Source organism: Pteropus alecto, unplaced genomic scaffold (genome assembly GCF_000325575.1).
Source record: "Pteropus alecto unplaced genomic scaffold, ASM32557v1 scaffold5, whole genome shotgun sequence".
Classification (NCBI taxonomy): domain Eukaryota; kingdom Metazoa; phylum Chordata; class Mammalia; order Chiroptera; family Pteropodidae; genus Pteropus; species Pteropus alecto.
This window is the reverse complement of record NW_006441953.1, coordinates 31,990,662-32,013,432: the sequence shown is the minus strand read 5'-3', so window position 1 is coordinate 32,013,432 and position 22,771 is coordinate 31,990,662. Positions and strand designations below refer to the sequence as shown.

Below are 22,771 nucleotides of genomic sequence, written 5' to 3'. Positions count from 1 at the left end.
TGAACCAGCAGGAGCTGGCTCGGCCCCTGCACCTGCGCCGTGCGTGGGTCATTGGTGGGTGTCGATGGTGGCCCCACGTGCTCTTGGGGAAATGTCACTACAGGCGCCACCTTTTGTTTGGGCGTAGCCCAGAGAAACCGCGAGGCCCTGGGGAAGCAGGGGCTGGGCCAGTGCGGCCGTCCTCGGTGTCTCTGGCCTCCCTCCCTTCGTCTCCTTTGTCTGCCCCTCCTAAGATCTGGGTAAGATGTGACTTCTACAGCAGTTCGTGTGACATGACTGGGCAGAAAGGAGTTCCCAGGCAAGGATGTGAAGCCAGAAAGCTGAAGCCACTTGGGTGATAGGTGAGGTAAGGAGGAAGCAGGGGACACTGGCTTCCGTTGTTGCTTCCTGATGCGGAGTTTGTGCCCACGATCACATGGCTTCCGTCCGCTGTCCTCTTCTGTTTTCTGCCACCATGGGCAATAAAATCCTTCTTCCATAATTCTTACTGGATTGGAAAAGTATCTTTGTGTTTGTCGTTCTGCCCTGCTCCTGGTTTGCGTCCCCCCCCATCCTGGTCACCGTCCTCCAGGCCACCTTTGAATCTGTGGCTGGGCCTTTTGAGTTGCATGTTCAGGCTTAGACCTTGTTCCCATCGTGGGCTAACCAGCCTGAAGAAGGTTCTCTGACACAGCTCCTGACACTCTCCAAAAACAATTTCTTGATCGTCATTAAGGAGCAGATGTTCCCGCTCCCTTCTCCACGGGGACCCTTGTGGGTCGCAGCTTCTCACCTTTTCTTCTCTTTCCTCCACTCCCCGAGTCCAGGCCTGGAATCTAGATGAGGCTTTGAGAAGAGGTAGCATCTCTTCTCCTTGAAGGCTCCTTCCTGGTGATACGTGGCCAGGTGGACAGAGGCTGGCTGACTGTTTCCCTTCTTGTTAGGGTCTTGAAAACAAAACCTTTCTTTGGAGCCTTCCCAGCGGCTTCCTCTGGAGAGTGGCCACGTCGTCCACTGGCTGAGAGATCACCCTTCTCCCGTCACAGGTCCAGCCTCCTTCAGGCAGACAGTCCCCCTCGGGTCCTGTGTTTAAGGAGACTGAGTCTCGCCTCGGCCCCCCCACTAGCCGAACAGGTCTGGGAAATGTGTTTACTCTGAGCCTCGGTGTCCTTAACTGTAAAAGGGATCAGACAAGGTTTGTGCGCCGATGTGTGTGTCTGTGTGTCAGACGCAGGAACGCACGTGATGTGCTTGGTGTCATCCTGGCCACACTCTGGTCCGCAGAGGTAAGAAGTGTTCTCGCCAGCCATGAGGTTCTTAGATTCTTCCCCAAAGAGATTGAGGGGCAGGAAGAGCGCCAGCTGCTCTCCGTTTTCTGCTGCGTGAAGTCCGTGCTCCCCTGTCGCCCCAGGAGTCTTCCCGTCTGGCAGGACCCCGTTTCTTGGCTCGCCGCGCTTTCGATGCTCGGGTGGCCGGCTTCTCCGGAGCCACAGGGTTCTCGCTCCGTCCGTCGGGAGCAGCCTTGGGGCCGTGTCCCTTCACCAGCAAGCAGCCGTCTGGCCTCCTGCCTCTCTTTCCTCTGCCTGCTTCAGGCTTTGGCTTGCGTCCTGTCTCCCACAGTGACGTAATGGCCAGTGGCCATTTAACCTTGTCCTCCATGCCCGGCGGTCCAGTAGTGACTCACATGCGTGGGGTCCCACAACATGTTTGCAGAGGACCTTACTTCTTCCCAGGCCTAAATGTCCTTGTTGCTTTTATTATTCCCACTGGAGAGACCGGGCTGGGCTTTTCTGTTCTGACACTTGGTCTTTAGAATAAAAAAACCTAAACGGGCCGCACAGGTCGCCTTGGTTCGCGGCAGGAGGGGGTCAAGGAGGGCAGAGAGAGCAGTCTGGCCGCCGACCGCTCTGCTGTTGTCACTGCACAGAGGCACCGTTCCACTTGAAGTCTTTCCTCTCCAGAGACCTGTTCCCAAGACTTGGGGGACAGGAGCGCGTGGTGTCTGTTCGGGGTGACCCTGGGTCGTAGCCCTAGGTCCTGGGTCCTTTTCCTGGCCCTGTCCCTGCTTTGTCCCCATCTCTCTTCCTTGTTTCTGGTCTCCTAGTGCAGGGGCTGCAGCGAGTCCCGTCGTGCCTGCACGTAAGACGGGGTCGGCCCCTCAACCTCTCCCTTCTCCCTGGGTCGGGCCCTCCCCAGATTTCTGCTCCGCGCATGCAGGAGTCTTCAGGCCGCCTCAGCAGGTCTGGCTGGATTCGCAGTCCTTGCGGCGGGGGAAGGACAGCCTGGGTGTCGGGGCGGGCGCGGACGCGGGAATGGCCCCATGGGTGCCCCGTGGGTGCCGGGGCCTGGGCCTTGGCTCCTCATGAGCATCGTAAACGCCCGTGAGGAGGCCCACACTCTATGTGGCCCGAGAGGACGGCCCGGTCTGCTTCTCCTCTATGTCGGAAAGTGCCCTGGGGATGGGACCCAGCCCACCAGGCGGGCTCCTGTCCTCAGGCCGTTTCCAGCCTCCTGCGGGGCAGCATGTGTCCAGAAGTCACGTGATACGCAGACAGTATAGACGCTCAGTTCTGAGAGGTGTTGGCAACCTGCCGTGGCTGAGTCGATTTCTGTCTGGGGAGGCAGAGGAGGCTTCCTGGAGGCGGATCCGGCCGCCGGGGCTGCCTAGAAGCCACTGCAGGCCCCCTGGGGCTGGTGCGTGCTATGGGAGGAGGCGGTGGGGGTCAGCTGGAGGGGTTTGTGCTTTGGTTGCAGGGTCAGAGGGGCACGTACTCGGGGAGAGGAACCTGGTGAGGCGGGAGCCTGCCCCGGTTGGCGAAGGCCCTGTGGGATGGAGGCCATGTGGCCCTGGGTGGGGCTCCGGGGACGCCAGTGAGGCCTGTGCTGTGAGGAGCCAGAGGCTCCTGGCTGGCCACAGGCTCTGGAGGTCACAGGGCCAGCGGGCTGGGAGCACTGGGCTGGGAGCACCGGGCATCAGGAGGACCGGACCTTCAGAAAGGACGTGGGGTCTGCAGGGCAAGGCCAGGGACAGCCTCGCTGGCTTTGAGGCTTCAGGCGTTGTGATGTTGGATCATCATGATGTCGGACCGTCCGACACACTGTGCTTCAGTGAAGAGGGAGACCTTTCAGCGTTTTCTTCCCTGGTTGCCCGTTAATGGTTTCACATGAGAGCTTCAGCATGAACTTGAACCATCTGCCATTTAATTTTGATATTATATAGTATTTGATCATAATAACAGTTAAAATTTTTTCCCTTCTATTTTTTTATTCAAGTGAATGACCTATATCTATTTTATCTAATAACTTTCTGCATGTATATGGTTTTTTCTTAATGAATAGGTTCTTTCTTTAGTTGCTGTTATATTCTACTTTGCCCCAGGATTGACATTTAAGGTGCCTTTTAGCTTTCTTTAGCGCTGCTGATGGGACTGTGTCTGCTACGAACAGACCTCTTGTATTTTGTTGTAGGCTTTGATGGATTCTAATCTTCCGAGGTTACAGTTAGAACTCTATAAGGAAATTAAAAAGGTAGGCCTTAATTTTCTGTTATTGAAAAAATTGTACTATTTCACTGTATTGAGCAGTATATGTGAAATTTTATATTTAATGAGTAAACATGTTAAGAGGAAAAGCTGTTTGGTAAAGTAGACTATTTTGTTTTTCTTTAAAAGTTTACTTTTTATTATTTATTAGATGAGATGGGAACTTAAAATGGTAATTTATTTTTTATCTTTATAATTAAGCTCACTAGATCTTAAAATTTTGAAAGTACTAACACATGACTTTTTCTCTAAAAAAGAAATTAACAATGAAAAACCTGCTTTTTTTATATGACATCATCTTGGTGACTGTTGTCCGTGACTTAAACGCAACACACCACTCCTTAAATCCACTCAGAACGGTGCCCCTCGGAGCCTGCGTGCCGCCCTCTGGAGGTTCGCCGAGCTGGCTCACCTGGTCCGGCCTCAGAAATGCAGGTATGTGGACGCTCTGGATTATGGTGAGGGGCCAGCTCTAGGGATTCTTCACATCTCAGCTCAGATGTCCCCTTTTCAGAAGTCTTTCTTGTCCACTCTGCCTCCATATGGCGGTCGACGTTCTGTTAAGCGCGCTCAGAGATATTCTTGCACACTTAGCAGCGTGCTCGTTCCCTTTCTGCGGGAGTAGAAAGACGGGAGTAGAAAGAGGCGTAGGAGTTGAGCGCCCGGGGGCAGCGGGGTCTTCTCGGTCTGTCTTCTGCTGTGTCTCAGCACTGGTCGTGACGGTATCTGCACGTGGTAGTTGCTGTAAAGGTCCTTGTCAAATGGTTGGAGGTTCCCTCATTATTGTTCCCTGTAAGATTTGTAGAAATATAAATTTCCACCTGTTACCTGGGTTAAAACGTGAACATTAAGCTGTGAATAATGTTTTGACTAGTTGGAACAGTTCTGTCTTAATGGATTGAAAACAAAAGAAGGCCCAGCCTTCGGCTCCTTCCTTCTCAGCTGGCCCCCGGTCAGAGTGCGCGGGCCCTGGGCCCCACCCCCGAGGAGCCCAGCCCTCACTGAGGACGCGAAAGGTGGCTGTTCCACTGAGTCTGAATTTAATACGAATCTGATATGGCTGTAGAGATATGATCGCTAGGGAAGTTTCTTTTTATATAACTTTTGCTTCTCCTATCCTTACTTTGAAAAAATTGTTAAAATTCTCCACATCCCAAGTTCTCCACGTAGCAACCAATGTGACCCTAAAAAGCATGACTGGGTCAGGTCTTTTCCTGACGTGAACTCTACTCATCCCCAGAGCTGATCATCTAATACCCAGACTCCTTCATCAGGGCCCAGGGAGCCCCTGCCCTCGACAGCCCCGTCACCACGCACTCTCTGGAGACTCGCTGGCCTGGTTCTGCTTCTTCAAAGAGTCTGGTTTCTCTTCCTCTTGACGGCTAGCTTATTTTTCCCCTCTGGTCTCAGCAAAAAAAGTCATCTCCTTAGAAGGGCAGGGCTGTGCTCGCGCACGGTGTCCCAGGAATAGACCGGCCTGTGGCCTTCTCCACCAGCGAGGGCGCCTGCACACCCACCCCGCCAGGGTGCCTGCACGCCCACCCCGCCAGGGGACTCCCCTCTCTCGCTCCCACCTTCTGCTTCCTCTCTAGAGGGCCAAGTACCGCGCAGGCCTTATTTAATTTGAACACTTAAAAATTCTTTGTAATGCTTCTTTTCTAAAAAACCTTTCTTCTCATTTCTTGACTTTTATTTTTTGAATGGTGTTTTCTTGTATTACCTATTTTCTAATTTAAAAGGTGTATTTTAATTATTATTATAATCTACTGCAAATAGTTTTTAGACGAGCTTTTGAGAGTCCTCTGGTTGCAGGAGAAATGAAAGCTGAGTGTCTCTCAGCATTGGAACTCCGTTTGCATTTAGTCCTCTTGCTGTTTTACAGAGGCTTGTCCTCTTTCCAGTGCAGGTTGTTTTGCATATAAAAACTGGCTTTTCTCCAACAGGGACTAAACTAATCACTCACGTTTCTCGTTGAAGCGGACCTGGTGGAATAACCCATGTTCTCACATGCGCAGGCCTTACTTGGTGAACCTTTTGCCCTGTCTGACTCGAACAAGCAAGAGACCCGAGGAATCTGTTCAGGAGACCTTGGCTGCAGCTATACCCAAGATTATGGCTTCTTTTGGCAATTTTGCAAATGACAATGAAATTAAGGTATGTATGATTGTTACCTCAAGCACGTGAGTGAGGCTGGCGGGGTTAGGGCTTTCGGACAGGCAGTCATTTGAGAGGATTTCCTGAGGTCTGTTGTGCTTCATAATTTGGGTTAGAAGCTTTCGAGTTGCCTGGAGGCACACCGAGAGCGTGTCTCCACTTCTGCGTTCTTACGTGGGGGAAGAGTTGAATAGGGGGCTGGTTTCTGCCCGCAAATTCCTGGGTGCCATGTCTCTGCCTGTCTAGCCTGTGCCCTCGTTTGGTCTAGGTGTCCCCTGCCAGCTGCCTTCTACAAGGTGTTCTCGCGTTATGGGACCTGGACCTGAGAAGGTCCCTCGAGCTCTCAGAGTCAGCTTTATTTTTTATTATTGCAGACTGTTCCGGTTCCCCACGGGCTGACTCTTCGTGATAATGCTTAGCTTTCGCTGTGCTTTGAAGTCTGAACTGACAGACTAATTCTTAATTTATCATTTCAGTGATGTATTTGTATGTTTACTCAAAGGAGTTCTTTGAGACGCCACTGTCTTTTTTTGGAGCTAAAAAAATTTGTCAGAGATAGGTTCACTGAGTGGTGTCTCTCTGGGGAGGAACTGGAGACCACCAGCCACTGGGGATGTGCTGTGGCCCGCAGTCTGCTCCGTCACCTCTCTGGTTCCGGACATTTAACGTGCAGGTTCACTGGGAGTTGATGAGCCTCCGGGAACTAGTTCATGCTCACTTCACTGTTTAGGAGAAAGTTGTTTCTAAGTCCGACACCGGTCTGTTATTTGCTGCCCCTTTGCCAGGGGCCATACCTCCAGTAGTGGGGCCCTGGTGGTGTCACTGACAAGGTCAGCAGTGCTCAGCACGTGCTCAACAGGACTTGGGACAACTCGTGTTCAGAGCATGGTTTAGAGTGATGGGAATGAATGCTGTTAAGCGACATCAGCATCAGACACCTGCAGCCGGCTGGGCTGCCCTTCCCTTCCTTGGCTCAAGGCTCAGGTGGCTGTGGTTAGTTAGCACTGTAGCGCCCTGTCTCTGGGATGTCCTCAAAGTCCAGTGACAAAGGCTTGCTGTCTGTTTCTTAGGGAAACGGCGTGAGTATACGCTGTCACAGGTCAGTGAAGTTGCCTGCTTTCCAGACCCGAGGATGTCTCAGGGACGTCTTAGCAGCATGTACACAAGTTCTCTTGGGTCAGGATGTCACTGTAGGTGGCAAGCGCTCTCTTCACTTCATGATTCGTCCTTTATTTGTACTGCATTTACTGTACACGGTGTCATTTACTGATCCTGTCCTCAGACACTGTGGGTGCAGCTTTTCCAGAGCTGGGGCTTCCGCTCTCGTGTGGGGGATACAGGTGCTGCAGTCCCGCCTGGCAGGCAGGCAGGAAGCAGACCGCGTGTTTGCAGACCGCTCTGGGACACACTGAACTTGGGGCTTGTGTCTGGCCTTGGAAAGCCTCCCGTTGTTGATCACTGATGTTCCACGAGGCCCCGGGGCAGGCTGAGTTTCACGAGGCCTGGCGAGCTTCTCAGGAGCCTCTCCTCCTGCCCGGGGCGTTTTGCGTCCGCAGGTCCTGTTAAAGGCATTTGTAGCCAACCTGAAGTCCAGCTCCCCGACTGTGCGGCGGACGGCGGCTGGCTGCGCCGTGAGCATCTGCCAGCACTCCCGAAGGACGCAGTATTTCTACAGCTGGCTGCTGAACGCACTCTCAGGTACGACGTGGTGCTCCTGCTGCTGCGCCCACGTCTGCTCCAGATGGACCTCGAAACTCTTTCAAATCAGGCAGTCAGTCCCTCGGCCCTGGGACCAGGCCCTGGGTGCCAGCCGACTGGGGAATGGGGACTAGGTTTGAGCTGAGTGCTGAGAGAGGGCTGCTCCCCTGGGCCCAGGACAGCCAGTGGGGCAGTGTGTGCGGGCCAGCGTGCCGCCCCACCCACCTTCCGAGACCAGGCCCTCCGCGTCGCCAGACCACACAGCAGCCGTGGTGGCTCTGAGTGCCATGAGTCCCCAAGGCCCGAAGCCGAGCCTCCGGGCCCTGCAGGTTCTCTGTTGGGGTCTAGGTCTGCTGACACTTTCTCCTGTGCTTGGGGCTATTGTGGAGTCCACGCTAGCAAATGCCAGAGGGGGTGTGGGTGTTGGACATTGGGTATGAAAGAGCCGGCTGAGTTTCTGATTCCCCAGAACCCACGACAAGGCCTTGCCAAGCCGCAGATGTAAGGCCTCCCTTTCAGCCACTCCGGGGCTTCGGCTCACGATGAGATACGCACGTATTTTCACCGTGAAGTTTGTGTCATCTTTGTCCCCCACTGCCCACCTCACGAGAGGGTTCTGTCGTGGACCTGTTTTTAACACAGTAGGCTGTGGATCGCCAGGTAGTGGGTCAGATGTTACGAGGTCTCGTTGCCGCCTCTCTAGGTTTGCTGGTCCCTGTGGAGGATGAACACCCCACCCTCCTGATTCTTGGGGTGCTGCTCACATTGCGGTACCTGGTGCCCTTGCTGCAGCAGCAAGTCAAGGACACGAGCCTGAAAGGCAGCTTTGGGGTGACACGGAAAGAAATGGAAGTCTCTCCCTCGACAGAGCAGCTGGTGCAGGTAGGAACTGCCAGTTAACTCTGGTGCCGATGCATAAGTGACTGCCACTCAGAAAACTCACGTGAAAGGGAGGTGACAGGACCGAGGAGTGATAGCGTGGCCTCTGGAGCCGGACCACTGGGTCCAGGTCCTAGGTCACGACGCCTGGCTATGTGACCTCTGTACGGCAGTCCCATCAGAGTGAAATGAAGGTCCTCGCGTAAGGGTGCCGAGAGTGTCGCATAAGCCCCGACCCTGCCAGGCACAGAACACCATGCCCTGTTTCTAAACTGGGGCACGTGAGATGCGTTCACCTGCTCAGTAACCACGGAGCTCGCGCTCCAGCTCAGCCATGTGTGTCCACGCGGTGGGCTCCACGCGGGGTTCTATTCAGTCTTTAGACTCCACTTCTAGGCAAAGCACGTAGGATTTAAATAGTTCCGTAGTAGTATGTAAACGTTGAAATCCTAATAACGTGAAAGTAATGATGTTGCTAACAGTTGGGCAGGTGAGGTGAAGGCAGTGTGGGACGCTGAGGTCCTTTTCCCTAGCGAGTTTGTACACAGTTAGATGGCTGCAGAGTCAGGGCGCAAGCTGGTTGTCCAGAGCAGGGCAGCAGCCTTGTCTGGAACAGCCCAGTGCCCCCTGTGCCCCCGCAGCCGCCTGGCACAACTTTGTGTGTGGGGGTGTGTGTGTGGGTGGGTGCGAGGGTGTGGGTGTGGGTGTGGGGGTGTGGGTGTGCGGATACGGGTATGCGGGTGAGGGTGTGCTGGTGCAGTTGCGGGGATGCGGATGCGGGGGTACGTGCATGTGGGTATGGGTGTGCGGATACGGGTATGTGGGTGTGTTGGTGCAGTTGCGGGGGTGTGGATGCGGGAGTGTGCAGGTGCGGGTGTATGGGTGCGAGTTGCGGGTGCAGGTGTGTGGGTGCACCTGCAGGTGCGGGCCGCGTTTGCCTGGGACCGCGACCCGAGCTGGGGACGTCCCCGTCAGAACTTACACACATGAAAAAAGTAGCCACTGCTGAGATTTGTGCTTTTTAATTTATACCCTTTACACTGTCTCTTTTTAAATGTTAGTGTTGCTTTTACGACGTTAAAGATTGAGCTGCCCAACTCAGCAAGCAAAACTAGAGTGCCAGTTAAATTTGAATTTCAAATAAATCATGAATAATTTTGTGGTGTAAGTGTGCTTGAAATCACATGAAACATAGTTATACAGCGAAGTTATTTGTTACTTATCTGAAATTCAGATTTCACTGGATGCTCTGTATTTTATTTGGCAACTCTAATAAAGGGAAAAAGAATAAGTTCGTTATGTCCACGGGATCTGTTGTAGTGTGTTAAGCAGTAATATCCAACATAACGCCTTAAAGGTTTTGAGAACTTTCTCAGTGACACTCAGGGTGATCGATGGTCCTTGCTTAAGCGTGTGTCAGAGTAACTGCTCAGTGAGTGTGGGGCTTCGTTCTCCCTTCGCTGGTCACCAGTTCAGGGAGATGAGGTCTTAATTAGGCTGTTCTGCTTTTGTGGACGTGCTCTACTTTTAAGGAATTAATGTAAGAGTGAAAAAAATCATGGAATTTAGAAAACTACGTAGAAGCTAATGACCACAGTGGTAGATGTGACAGAGAAATTTTTAGGGGCAGAAAATAAGGCACAAATTTTGCCAATGTAAGACTGTCAAACACAAAAAAGGTGACCCCTCGTCATGTTAGAAACCAGAACGACCCTCTGCGTTTGCCATCTACAGGTCTACGAACTGACTCTGCGGTACACGCAGCACCAGGACCACAACGTCGTGACTGGGGCCTTGGAGCTCCTGCAGCAGCTCTTCCGGACGCCGCCCCCAGAGCTCCTGCAGGCGCTGACCACGGCCGGCGGCCTGGCGCAGCTCCCCGCCACCAGAGACCAGCCCGGGGGCCGCGGCCGCAGTGGGAGCATCGTGGAACTTATAGGTGAGTCACTGGGAAAGCCGACTCCGAATGAACCCTGCAGCGATGCTGGTTGCCCTCTGTCGGATAACGGTCAGCCTGGGTGTGTCAGGCACTGTGCACCTCCGCTCCTGAAGACAAAACTCACAAGGCAGGAATCGTCCCGACCTACAGACGGAGGAACCGGAGTGTGGAAGGCGAGGCGGCAAAATGAGGTCGGCTCCCTCCGGCTTGGCTGCCTCCACGTGGCCTTTCGTCTGTCGCGAAATGAAAACGTTAGGGGAGGTATTTTCAGGACCTGTCATCTCTGTCCCTGTGCCAGAGGTGGGATCCTGAAGTCTTCTGGGGCGTTCCGAGTTCCTTTCTGCCCCAAGGTCCCTCTTCACTGTCCTGACAGCTTAGGAGACCCCCACTCCTCCCCACAGCACCTCCGTGCTCCGGGCTGCGCCCTGGGCCCGCCCCGTGCTGCTGCATACCGACCACTGGCGCTCCATGGCTGGCGGGCCCTGTCTGACGTGGAGAGACCCCTCGGGCGCCAGACGAGACGGGAGCCCTGAACCGCAGCCTCTGGGACTGCGTCTGGCACGGTGGAGGCTCCTGCACCGCCTGGCCTCTCCTAGGCCCTGTGGCGTGGGATCGATTTAGTGCAGCCTCCGTGTGGCGTGGCCTCTACTCACAGCTTCCACAGCCTAGTCGGACTTCGGTTAATTTGTCTAATTGCTGCTTCATTTAACATAAGTGTTTGCCTGAACCACGAGCAGAAAATGTTAATATGCCCGTTCCCCATCCTTTGTACTGAAGAGCCCTTTTCTCTGTGGAATGCATGCCTTACAAATAATTGCCGAAATACTCATTTCTAATGATTATTTCTAATGAAAATTTCTGTTTATTAGTTGACCAAGTCATCTGAGATTTCTGATGGTTTTAATTTGGCTCTTTAAATACTCTTTGTTTGAGCTCTTTTCACATTTTAGGTCATGTCTTTAGAACTATATTGAGTGGCGATGTAGTTTTCATGTTGAAATTTAAGTGTAGCAGTTTGGTGCTTAAGCACCGCCTGTGGAAATACATTCACATATTCTCTAGTTTTAAAGATGAACCAAGCTTTTTGAATATTTTCGAATTCCTTCTGGATTTTAGCAGCTTGTTCCCTTACTTTCATCTGTCATTTTCTGTGATTTACAGCCGGAGGGGGTTCTTCATGCAGCCCTGTCCTTTCAAGAAAACAAAAAGGTGATTATTTCAGAAATCAGAGTCTCAAATCTTACTGATCTTTCTGTGTCCGTAATACAGTCGACTGTGCCCATGCCTCTTCTCAGAAGAGGGTTGTGTGTGTAAATATTGCTGGGCTTGACCAGGCCTGGTAGGGTGGCTTTTACAAACTGCTTGTGTATCAGAATTGCTTTGTCATAAATTTCTATATTTTAGGTCAGTGGTCAGCAAACTTTTCTGTAAAGGGCCAGGTGCTACATATTTTAGCCCTGTGGGCCTCCCTGTCTCCTTTGTAACTATTTGACTCTGTCCTGTGGTGGGAAGGTAGCCGTAGGCAATACTAAGCTAATGGATCCTGTGTTCCAGTAAAACTTATTTCGGAAGCAGGCGAGCCGTAGTTTGCCTACTGCTTTAGGGAGTATGCTATGTTTTATAAAGATAACTTATCTTCCCAGTGAATTTTGTTTAGTATTGATCGAGAATAATGTTTGTTTAATTATATAGTTAATTTGGGCCCGGTTATCATTTTTCAGCCATATTTATCTTTGTACATGCCCAAGTGTTCTGATGCAATTAATTTATTTTTATTAGATCAAAGTGTTTCTGATATAATCCGATAGTTTTGGTACACATTATCACTTCGCAACAGCAATTAGCTTCTTTTCTAGTCTAGATTTCCATAGGAAGTAATTGCTGTCATTTTTTAATTTTGAAATCTTCAAAGACTAAATCTTTTTTTATTGTGGTATAATTGACCCACAGTATACTAATCATTTTTGTGTCATGAGTTGAGTATTTAATTGAGAGACTAATGCCTAATATTATTTGCAGTATTGAATGGGATCTTAACAGGACTAATAGTCTAGCCTTGACTGACTTATATGCTGGAAGAACTTAGAAGCAATAATATTTGGGCCATCATTGTGTGGGATGCTTAATCAACTTTGAGATTTTGGTGAAACACTGAGATTGTTTGAAAGCAAAGGGATTTTAGGAAAAGTTCGTCTCTCTGTTCTTGAATTTGGAGATTCCCAGGCTGAGTTCCTCTGATGCTCGTTTTGCTTGTTTCTTAGCCACTCTGTCCAGTGATGATGATTGAAAGATGAGTCACGTGGTTGAGACGAGTTGTTTCATTTTCTTCTGTCTAGGACGTTGCTATGTCCTCAATCTTTTTTTATTTTTCCAGTGTTTTTTTGTTTGTTTGTTTGTTTTACACTTAGAGCTGTGGTTTTCAATTATTTATTGTTGTAGCCTCAAAATTCTTTTTTTTTTCAGTTGAAATCTTCCAGTACATAAGAGAGAGAAAAGCAAAATTGTCGTTGTTGGATGTAGGATCAGGCGAGGCTGGGGAATGTGGCCTGGCATACCTTCTCTGGCAGCAGCTTGCCCTGCCCTCCCCGATTTGCAAACCGCTGATTCTGGACAGAGAGAGACTGCTTTCACTGGCTCCTGAGCACAGGCGGGGGTGGGGGTAAATTGCTTGCTCTGTAATAACGGACCCTTCTATTTCTCTGATAACCTGTCGTCATACCAGTTTCATCTAAATTTTAGGTTTCCTTTGCTTTTTTTTGTCTTTAATGTCACATGAATGTATACTTTTGGAAGTTGTCACATGTATGACCTGTTCTTTGAAGAGCAGTGAAATTAGAAATTATAAGTTACTCATAATTATTTTGATAGTGTCATTTAATGATATTTATATATACTGTAACCATAAGATTTAATGAGTTAAGTCATGTTAAGGCTTTTGTTTTCTTTTTTTCTTATTAATACAGTTTGGAAACTGTTGTAAAATGTATTTTTAGAACTTTGCAAAACCTGAACTATTATTCCATCTTCCCAGATCACACAGTGCTTGAGTTCTGACTGTCAGCCATGGAATCTAGCAAACTGAAAGATAATAAAAGTGACCTTTAGGTATAAAAGTGTTACGTGTAAATTCCAATGTGCCATTGGAGACCCAAGGGCTAATGGGATTGGTTCTAACCATTCTTAAGACTGAAAAAAAAGGTGATATAAATTATTTAACATTATCAGTAATCTAAGTCAATAAATATTTACTAATTATTAAAATTTTTTTTTAACGCTTACAACACCTGGTCTTCCTAGGTGGTCTCCCATCCAAGTACTAACCAGGCCCGACCCTGCTTAGCTTCCGAGATCAGACAGGATTGGAGCTTGTTCAGGGTGGCATGGCCGTAGACTAATTATTAGAACATTTTGTGGTACAGTTTGAGAATAATTGTTTTAAACTTCTTTCCATATAGGTTTATTGATTTTAATAGTACTCTATAATATCTCTGCATTCTTCGTGTTTAGCACTCGTATGCAAATATATACGACGAAGAGCTGTTTGAGAGGGTGATCAGATACGCTTACAGTTTTCCACTTAGACTGTGCCTTTACTTGGTTTTCAAAGTCCCTCCTTTCAGTGAGCCTAAACGGACCCTTGCTTCGTCTCTTCCTAGGGAAAGTGCTCTTTGGAGAAGCAGCCACCTTGGAGGATGACTCTGAGTCAAGGTCGGAGGCCAGCAGCCCAGCCTTCACAGGTAGCTCTCGGGGAGTGGCAGCAGCGTCCCTCTGCCCTCCACCACCCCCCGCCCCGGTCTGCTGGCCCCTACTGCTGCCTGTCCCTTGGGTCTCTGGGGGCTCCTGCTCCTTAGGCAGCCGCTCATGGTGGACAGTCAGGCTTCTGGATAATGTTTGCTTGGAAGCGTATGTGCGTGTTCTCTTGGTTTAGGCCGCTTTGAAGTTTGTGCTCCTTGTGGGTCTTTGAGTCGGGGATAGTGGGTGTCTGTCTCATGACCTGCGCGGGTTGGGAGGGGGGAAACGGGACTAAAAGTTGTCTGTGGATAATTTAACTTGGAAGAACTCTACGTTTGTTTACAGATAGTTTGTTAGATTCTTGATTCACATTATAAAGGATGAGTGTCCACTAAGATACTGGTAATTGGGTTAAACGAGAGTGGTTTGGGTTGTATAATCCTATCCAAAAGAATATTCTTAGATAACTGAAAGTAAGGCTAAAATATTTGGTAAGGAAAATCTGAATAACACCAGTGTTTATTATTCATTTATTTTACAAAATATAAATTGACTTTTTAATTATAAAAGTAAAGTTAAAACAACAAAAAATTCTCAATAACAACAAAAAAACAAACAATCCAATCAAAAAATGGGCAGAGGACCTGAACAGACACTTCTCCCTAGAGGACACACAAATGGCCAACAAATATATGAAAAGATGCTCAACATTGCTAGCTATTACGGAAATGCAAATCAAAACCACAATGAGATACTATCTCACACCTGTTAGAATAGCTATAATCAACAGGACAAATAATAACATGTTGGAGAGGAGTGGAGAAATAGGAACCCTCATACACTGCTGGTGGGACTGCAAGTTGGTACAGCCACTGGAAAACAGTATGGAGGTTCGTCAAAAAACTAAGAATTGATCTACCATATGATCCAGAAATCCCTCTACTGGGTATTTACCTTAAAGACTTGAAAATCCATGTCTGAAAAGATACATATACACCGATGTTCATAGCAGCATTATTCACAGTGGCCAGTACATGGAAGCAACCTAAGTGTTCTACGATAAATGCTTGGCTAAAGAAGCTGGGGTACATATATACAACGGAATATTACTCAGCCATAAGAAGAGACAAAATATTGCCATTTGCAACAGCATGGATGGACCTTGAAATAATCATGAAGCAAAGTGAAATAAGCCAGATAGAAAAGCTTGAAAATCACATGATAATCACTTATATGTGGGATATAAACCTAATAGCAACAAATGAATAGGACAAACAGAGATTCATGGACGTGCACAGTGGACTAGTGGTTACCAGAGGGGAGAGGAAGGGCGAAAATAAATAAGTAAATAAATAAATAGATAAATAAAATATAATCTGAAAAAAAAACCATACAGTTGGGAAAAAAAAAAAATCAACAAAAAAATTATAGCTATCTACATCATTAAATAATGCTCAAGTGCTCACTGACCCAGCGGCCTCCAGGAGTAACCACTGCTAACAGCTTGGCATAGATCTTTCTGGAGTAGATTTTATGTGATGTTATTGTGTTTAGTGGGAATCTTAAAACTAAGTGAGGAAAATGCGGTGCAGATTTATGCTATGGGAGAATACGGCCAACTTAGAGGTCTTCAGCAGGGTCTGGGAAGAAGGAAAGCCTCCCTCAAAGTGACAGTGTGTCGACTGTCTTTTCTGAGCACTGCTTGCCCAGAGCATCGGGATGTCTGTGAGGGCACGGGCCCATGCCCCTGCCTGGCTGCCGTGCCCGGCCCGTCAGTTGCGGGTCTTCGCGTGTGGCCCCTAGCGAAGGCCGCAGCAGCTGTGTAGGCGCTTGACGTGCTGACGTCACTGGGCGTACACTGTAGGTTCGCAGTGAATACCGTTTGGGAGAATTCACAGCACCTGAAATGTGTCTGCTGCTGATCCTTATTTTATTAGTATGATGTAACACAGCAGTAAGACAGACCGTGGAAAGCAGTTTTGGTCATGTTGGAAGGGTGCACTGTTGTCTTGTTTTGAAATATCCTAGTTCGTATATTCACTGTACTTCGGCGGGGAGGGGGAAGGTTCTTAAAATTAAAATGGTGATGGTGAATTTTAGGGTATTTTGCAAATATTTTGTCCCTGTTGAATATTTTTTCCCCGCCCTTTGAGGAATGAGTGTTTCTTTGTCTTCAGCCTCAGCCAAGGGTGAGATTGGTGGTGAACTGGCTGCCTCTTCCGGGGTCTCCACTCCTGGCTCTGCCAGCTCAGCCGCCGACTCCACGGGTCACGACATCATCACTGAGCAGCCCCGGTCACAGCACACATTGCAGCCGGATTCGGTGGATCTGACTGGCTGTGACTTGACGAGCACTGCCACCGATGGGGACGAGGAGGACATCTTGAGCCACAGCTCCAGCCAGGTCAGTGCTGTCCCGTCCGACCCTGCCATGGACCTGAACGATGGGACCCAGGCCTCCTCACCCATCAGCGACAGCTCCCAGACCACCACCGAAGGACCAGATTCAGCCGTGACCCCTTCGGACAGTTCTGAAATCGTAAGTGGGTGCCAGAGCACACCCCAGTTTCTGCAGAGGGGTCTTCCTCGGAGGCCCAGACCTGGTCCCTCCTGCTTACTCCCCTCCTCCCGCCTGAGCCACTAATAACAAGCAGAGGCCACCAACTCAGACCAGAGGTGACCCCGTCTTAGACCTGGACCGAAGGAGATGGCTGAGTGTCATTTGTGCTGAACATGGAGGCCAGAAATTAGTTGATGACATGGACTCTGCTAAAATTGAGTATATTTAAAATTCTTTAAGACCTTGGTGTGGGCACAGGTGAAATCATTATTTAAAAAAGTCTTTAATCAGCCTAATATTAATAGATCTGTACGCTTAATGTAGTGTGATTTATAACATTAATTCTGTGCATTATTTTAATACTTTTCGACTTTTCAAAATGTTTGCAACATATCCCATCTTATAGAGCATGGATTTAAGTAGCTCTGATCTCTAAGTTAGTGGACAAGAAGTACCTCAAAGATAGTCCAGTCAAAAGTTTGGCATATGAGGGTTTTTTTTCCCCTCTCTTTAATTCCCCACCCTCCTGCTTCCACCCTGCTGACCCATGGATGTTGCCGTTTTCCCCTTAAGAACTGGATCTCTGAAGGTGGGGCGTCCCCTCCCACACGCTCGCGGCGTGCACCCAGGGCCTGGCGCACCCGGTATGGTCCATGGCTCCACCTGGGGCACGAACCCAGGACCTTCTGCTTGCAAAGCAGACATGCTAACCACTATACTGTGGAGCCACCCCCGCATATGAGCTTTTACGCCCCAAATTTATTTATAAAAGTTTGCACAGCTGTTTTGCTACTACTGAATACGTTTTGTTAAGAATGTGGTTTCATTTTGTTTTACTTGGATGAGTATAGAAACATTGGATTACAAATCAGGGGCTAAAGCACTTGGGTGTCCCATTGAGAACTTGTCACGTGGATGTGGTTTCTAATGGCCGCGTGGGTCTAGTTACTCGGTCAGAGAAGGGCGCTCGCGGTTAGCGAGCTGAAGCAGAAGACCAGAGGGGGACGGGTCACCTCCTTGGCCCGGTGGGGAATGATTCTCAGCAAGGGACGGGTGACTCAGTGCTAAGCAGCATGCAGGGAACAGGGACGCTTGGGCAGGTGCTGGCTCGGGGCGTTTGACGTCAGTGCTGGGGGTTCCTGCTGTTGGTTTATTACCCCAGCTTCCACGAGACGCCTCGCCGCTCGCTTTACAGTGGCTGGCTTTGGACAGATTTGTTAGAAGTAGGAATAAAGGACCATAGGAAATGATGGAAATTTCCTATTTTAGGAGTGTTTCAGATGTTAAGCGTGTGCTGTGCTGGAACTGGGGCCTGCGGGCCTCTCTGGCCCGTGGGGAACCAAGCTGTCCTTGCTACTTCTCAGGTTGGTACAGTTCTTTCTGATTGGCAAGGTGCTTCCATGTCCTGTGTCCAGCCCTTGATTACCGCCCCCTTGTCGGTACAAGCTGGGGCGGAGTGTGCACAAGCTGGGGCGGAGCTCACAGGGAGTGTGCACAAGCTGGGGCGGAGCTCACAGGAGGCTCCTAGTCTGGAGCAGGGGCCGGAAAGTAAATCTCTTTGGCTTTGTGAGCTTTGCGACCTTGTCACAGCTCTGCCGCTGGAGTGTGAAAGAAGCCGCAGATAATCTAGAAATGGGGGCATGACCGCGTTCCAATAAAACTACGAACTTGGGTGGCAGGACAGGTCGTCGTTTGCCTCCCCCTAGGCTAGAGTGTGTGTTTGTAGCGGGGCAGGTGACAAGTTAATAGTCAACAGGAGAGTAACTGCGTAGTCAGAGGGATGTAAGTGCTGTAGAGAAAAAGAAGCAAATGGAAGGGGACAGGGACTTTCCTCGTGAGACAGCTCAGGGTGGGGATGAAGGGCTTGACTCGGGGCCACCGGGATGAGCGTTTGGGCCTTGCTGGTCAGCTGTGTAGCCTGGAGCACTTTCTTATCTGTAAAACAAGGGTGGGATGGGCCTGTGTGGCAAGACCTCCAGGATTAGGATTAGGGATCTTGACATGTGTGCTCTGATCTGGCCCGGCATGCACTGAGGTGTTCAGAAACGTTTTTTATTGTGTGAAACTTCTCATTTAACCTGTTTTGTTTGTCCGTTTTTAGTAACTAATCTGGAAGACGGGGAGTGGAGGAGATCATTTTTTTCCTTGGTTGGTTTTGATCACATAAGACTTGGGATAATTTTTTTTAAATGATGTAGAATTTACTTTAGTAATAATTTATTAGCATATTGAGGGTTCATTATTCAGTTTTTCAGATAAATTATATGGGATTTCAAATGGATGTGAAAAGTTTTGTAGTATGGAATTATAACCCAGTTTATGGCTACGTACGTGAAATACCGTGTCCAAAACAGTTGATTTAGTCCTAGCAATTTAGGAGGCAATCTGTTTATTATATTGTTAAGTTTTTGTCTAAAAGATTTTCCTCATTTCTGACTGACTACGAAGTTTGCTTATGAAGACAAAGGTTTTGTTTGGAATTTTTTTTTTTTTTTTTATATCAAAGAGAGAAATTTCCAGATTGGAATTTCTTTGGAATTTGTAGAGTTATAAAAGCTTTCTGTAATGTAGCAGTAACGTGTGACCAACAAGCTCTTGATGATTTACGCACGCGCATCCACGTGCACTTGAGGACTGGCCTTCGCGTTAGATGTGGCTCATGTCACTTAGCGGTGCCACCTTTGCGCTTCCGTGTTGAACGTCAACACTTGGCGACGACACTTCAGAACCCTCACAGCCTTGAACCGTTTAGGTGTTAGATGGCGCCGACAGCCAGTATTCAGGGATGCAGCTTGGACCGCCGCAGGAGGACGGCGACGAGGAACCCACGGGCATTCTTCCCGATGAAGACTCAGACGCTTTCAGAAACTCTGCCATCGGTATGTCGACTTCAGCTGACGTGCTTTGAAAAGGTCTCGTTTTCAACCCCAACATCGTAGTTTTATCTTAGCTTCTAGATATCTTTGTTTTCTGAGTTGTAAGCAGCGGATGAGGAAGGATCATCCTTTTTCCTGCTCTAACGCCTGTACTTTCATGTTGATTGTGTGTAGAATTGTGTATTTGTGTTCGTTGGAAGCTTAGTCTCGACTTCTGTTTCTTTGAAGCCCTTCAACAAGCACACCTGTTGAAAAGCATGGGCCACAGCAGGCAGCCCTCTGATAGCAGTGTAGATAAATTTGTGTCGAGAGATGAAGCCGCCGAGCCAGATCAGGAAAACAAGGTGAGAGGCTTCGGCTGGAGACGGCGCGGCGTTCCGCGCTCACACGGCGTACAGTGACACCGCGGCGCCGTCTGTGCAGCATGCGCCTGGCTCGCCCGTTGTGGAGTTTTTGCTCAGCTGTTTCCTTTGAAAATGGGCCTTTCCCCCAGGCCTGCTCCTCCTTGCTGCCTCTCCAGGCACCGGCAGTCTTGAGACTTGCCTGAGCCTGGCCTCCCGTGAGAGACCGCCCCAGACAGCCCTGTGTTAGCCGGTGGCTCCCTCATGGTTTCTCAGACCTCTCACTGACGGTCGCGCATGGCCTTGCAGCGTTTCTTGCTTTTGCTGCATTGAATGGATTTGTTTGTTCGTGTATTATGGTGAAGTACACATAACAGAATTTGCCAGCTCAGTGGCATCGAGCACATTCACACTGTAGTGACGACCACTGCCGTCATCTCCAGGATTTCTTCATGGTCCCGACGGAACCTCTCCCCGCACTAAACAGCGACTCCCCATCCCTCTCCCCCCGCCCCCGGCACCACCATCCGCCTTCTGTCTCTGGGCATTTGCCTGTTCTAGGGGCCTCATAGAAGTGGGGTCATACAGGATTTTTTCTTTCACGTCTGGCTCATTTCACTGAGCGTGATGTTCTCCAGGTTCATCCATGCCGTAGCAGGGGTCAGAGTCCTTCCCTTTTAGGACTGAATAATATTCCATTATATGTGATACCACAGTTTGTTTTTCTGTTCATCCGTTGGTGAACACTTGGGTTACTTCTGTCTTTCGGTGACCGCGAATGATGCTGCTGTGAACACGGGTGTATACACACCTCTTCACGACGCTGATCTCGGTTCTCGTGGGTAGGCATCCAGATGTGGAATGGCTGGGACATATGGGAATTGTGTTTTGAAGTTTTTGAGGAACCGCCTGTCCTCTCAATTTTAAGTTTCTTTAGAGCAAGAAATAATGCTTTGTACTTAGTCCTACACAGATGCCCACTGTTGCCACCTTGGTCGTTCCTTCCAGGTCCCTTCATGCCAGGCTTGCCCCCTCCCAGCTTTGGGCTTTCCCTCTGCCTGAGGGGCTTCTCCTTGTCCTGAGGGTGGCGGTTCACGCTGTGCTTCCCTAAGCAGCCTCTCCCACATGCTGGTCTCAGCTGCCTTTCTACGCGGTGCTCCATCCCTGCTGCAGCCCACGTGACCCTGTGCCATAACTGCCTCTGGCTGGGCTGTTCTGCCTTACCGTGGTGTGTGAGGTCAGGCGTGTACGTGGGCAGAGAAGCATCTCTGTCCCCAGTGCTGGCATAATCGCTGCCCGGGGAACTACTTGTTGAGTGAACGAGCGAGTGAACGTATTGGTTCTCTGATTATAAGACAAATAAGTGTCAATTTCTCTGTTCTAGCCTTGCCGGATCAAGGGTGACATAGGACAGTCCACCGACCATGATTCTGCTCCCCTTGTCCATTGTGTCCGCCTTTTATCTGCTTCATTTTTGCTAACCGGGGAAAAAAATGGTAAGTATGGAAGGGCAGGTGCAGAGCTGAAGGCCGTCACTAGTTTCGGAGGTCAGCTGGGTGACCAGGTTGGTGCCTGGTTACTGCAGCCGGGGGAGGGAGCGAGTCGGCAAGTGAGGGCATCGGGAGGAAGGAGGAAGTGTTGGGCAGCGGCTTTAGTGGGTCTAGTTTTGTCTGTTTGGAAATGAAATGCGGCTTTGATGCTGAAGGTGACTCGGGTGGTTGCTTTGCAGCGCTGGTTCCGGACAGGGACGTGAGGGTCAGCGTGAAGGCGCTGGCGCTCAGCTGTGTCGGCGCCGCCGTGGCCCTTCATCCTGAGTCTTTCTTCAGCAAACTTTACAAAATACCTCTTGACACCACGGAATACCCTGGTATGTTAAAAGTTCACACCTCCTTCCTCATGTCTGATCCTTATTGTGAAAACTATTCCAAACCATCTTGGCCCTTTTTAGAGCAGTATGCTTTTTGAGGTAGTTTGTGGCGTTTGAACTGGTGGCAGCTCTTCACCAAACACAGATAGTAACGTAGCTTCTAGGACTGTCAATGCGATGCTTAGTTAAAGCACAGAGTAATAGAATTCTAGAACGGGAGCCAGTTTACTATGCACTGGTTTTGTACCGAAAGCACAAACTATGTATTATGTCGGCATTGCTTTGGATCGCCCTGAGGCAGGCCAGGTGTTCACACTCAGACACGTGGGAACTGAGGGTGGCCAAGGCGATTCGCCCTGAGGCAGGCCAGGTGTTCACACTCAGACATGTGGGAACTGAGGGTGGCCAAGGCGACTCGACAGCAGGCGCAGTCCCCTGCGACACACATTCCGGGACGTGTTCTAGTCGTGGAGTGAGTGGCGGGAAGAGCTCCACTTCGGAGCCTCTCCTCCTGCCTTCTCCTTCTTGCTTTTTCTTTGGGCAAGGGGACCAACTTGTGCTTTTGAATTTATGTTAGGTAAGAGCAGGCTCGTTTGAGTTTCTCTAATTTTTTTGAAATGAAATCTGGGAATTTGCTCATTGGCTGACAGCCTAGATCCTCACCGGTTGTGCGGTGGCATCAGCCGTACGATGGATCTGGGGTCTCTGGTCCCCTAGCATGGCCACTGTGTCGGGCCTTGTCCAGATTTGGCTCGTCCCTCGCCCTTGATTTTCTTTGCTGAGAATCGAGCTTTTGCGTGAGTTAGGAAAGCGAAGGAGGCATAGCAGCTGGGTGATCTGTCCCTGCAGACGAGCAGTACGTCTCGGATGTCCTGAACTACATCGCTCACGGAGACCCGCAGGTCCGCGGGGCCACGGCCATCCTGTGTGGGACCCTCATCTGCTCCATCCTCAGCAGGTCTCGCTTCCGAGTGGGGGACTGGATGGGTGCTGTCAGGACTCTGACAGGTAACGGCCGATTTTCAGGACTGGCTTTTCTAGGTGTCACGGCTAAGCTTGAGTTTACGTAACGGTGTTTGCTGCTTGTTCTTCTGGTCAGGAAGTACATTTTCTCTGGTGGACTGCGTTCCTTTGCTGCAGAGAACTTTGAAGGATGAGTCTTCCGTTACTTGCAAGTTGGCTTGTACTGCTGTGCGGGTGAGCA

General features: G+C 49.7%; 1 protein-coding gene and 1 pseudogene across 2 annotated transcripts in view; one reads left to right on the top strand and one right to left on the bottom strand.

The window, feature by feature from the left end:
* HTT (huntingtin) overlaps positions 1 to 22,771 on the top strand; it is a 103,217-nt gene that overhangs the window by 8,826 nt on the left and 71,620 nt on the right. For both annotated transcript variants that reach the window (XR_003048463.1, XM_025051720.1), the window contains 14 exons: positions 3,448 to 3,507; positions 3,877 to 3,956; positions 5,537 to 5,675; positions 7,232 to 7,373; positions 8,077 to 8,255; positions 9,987 to 10,191; positions 13,848 to 13,928; positions 16,101 to 16,462; positions 19,236 to 19,362; positions 19,588 to 19,703; positions 21,085 to 21,196; positions 21,430 to 21,567; positions 22,417 to 22,575; positions 22,667 to 22,764. Coding sequence is in view for 1 of the 2 variants with exons in the window: in XM_025051720.1 (XP_024907488.1) it covers positions 3,448 to 3,507; positions 3,877 to 3,956; positions 5,537 to 5,675; positions 7,232 to 7,373; positions 8,077 to 8,255; positions 9,987 to 10,191; positions 13,848 to 13,928; positions 16,101 to 16,462; positions 19,236 to 19,362; positions 19,588 to 19,703; positions 21,085 to 21,196; positions 21,430 to 21,567; positions 22,417 to 22,575; positions 22,667 to 22,764 (1,998 nt within the window). In the remaining variant the exon portion in view is untranslated. The remainder of the gene's footprint in view (positions 1 to 3,447; positions 3,508 to 3,876; positions 3,957 to 5,536; positions 5,676 to 7,231; positions 7,374 to 8,076; positions 8,256 to 9,986; positions 10,192 to 13,847; positions 13,929 to 16,100; positions 16,463 to 19,235; positions 19,363 to 19,587; positions 19,704 to 21,084; positions 21,197 to 21,429; positions 21,568 to 22,416; positions 22,576 to 22,666; positions 22,765 to 22,771) is intronic.
* LOC112485573 lies at positions 13,464 to 13,583 on the bottom strand (annotated as a pseudogene).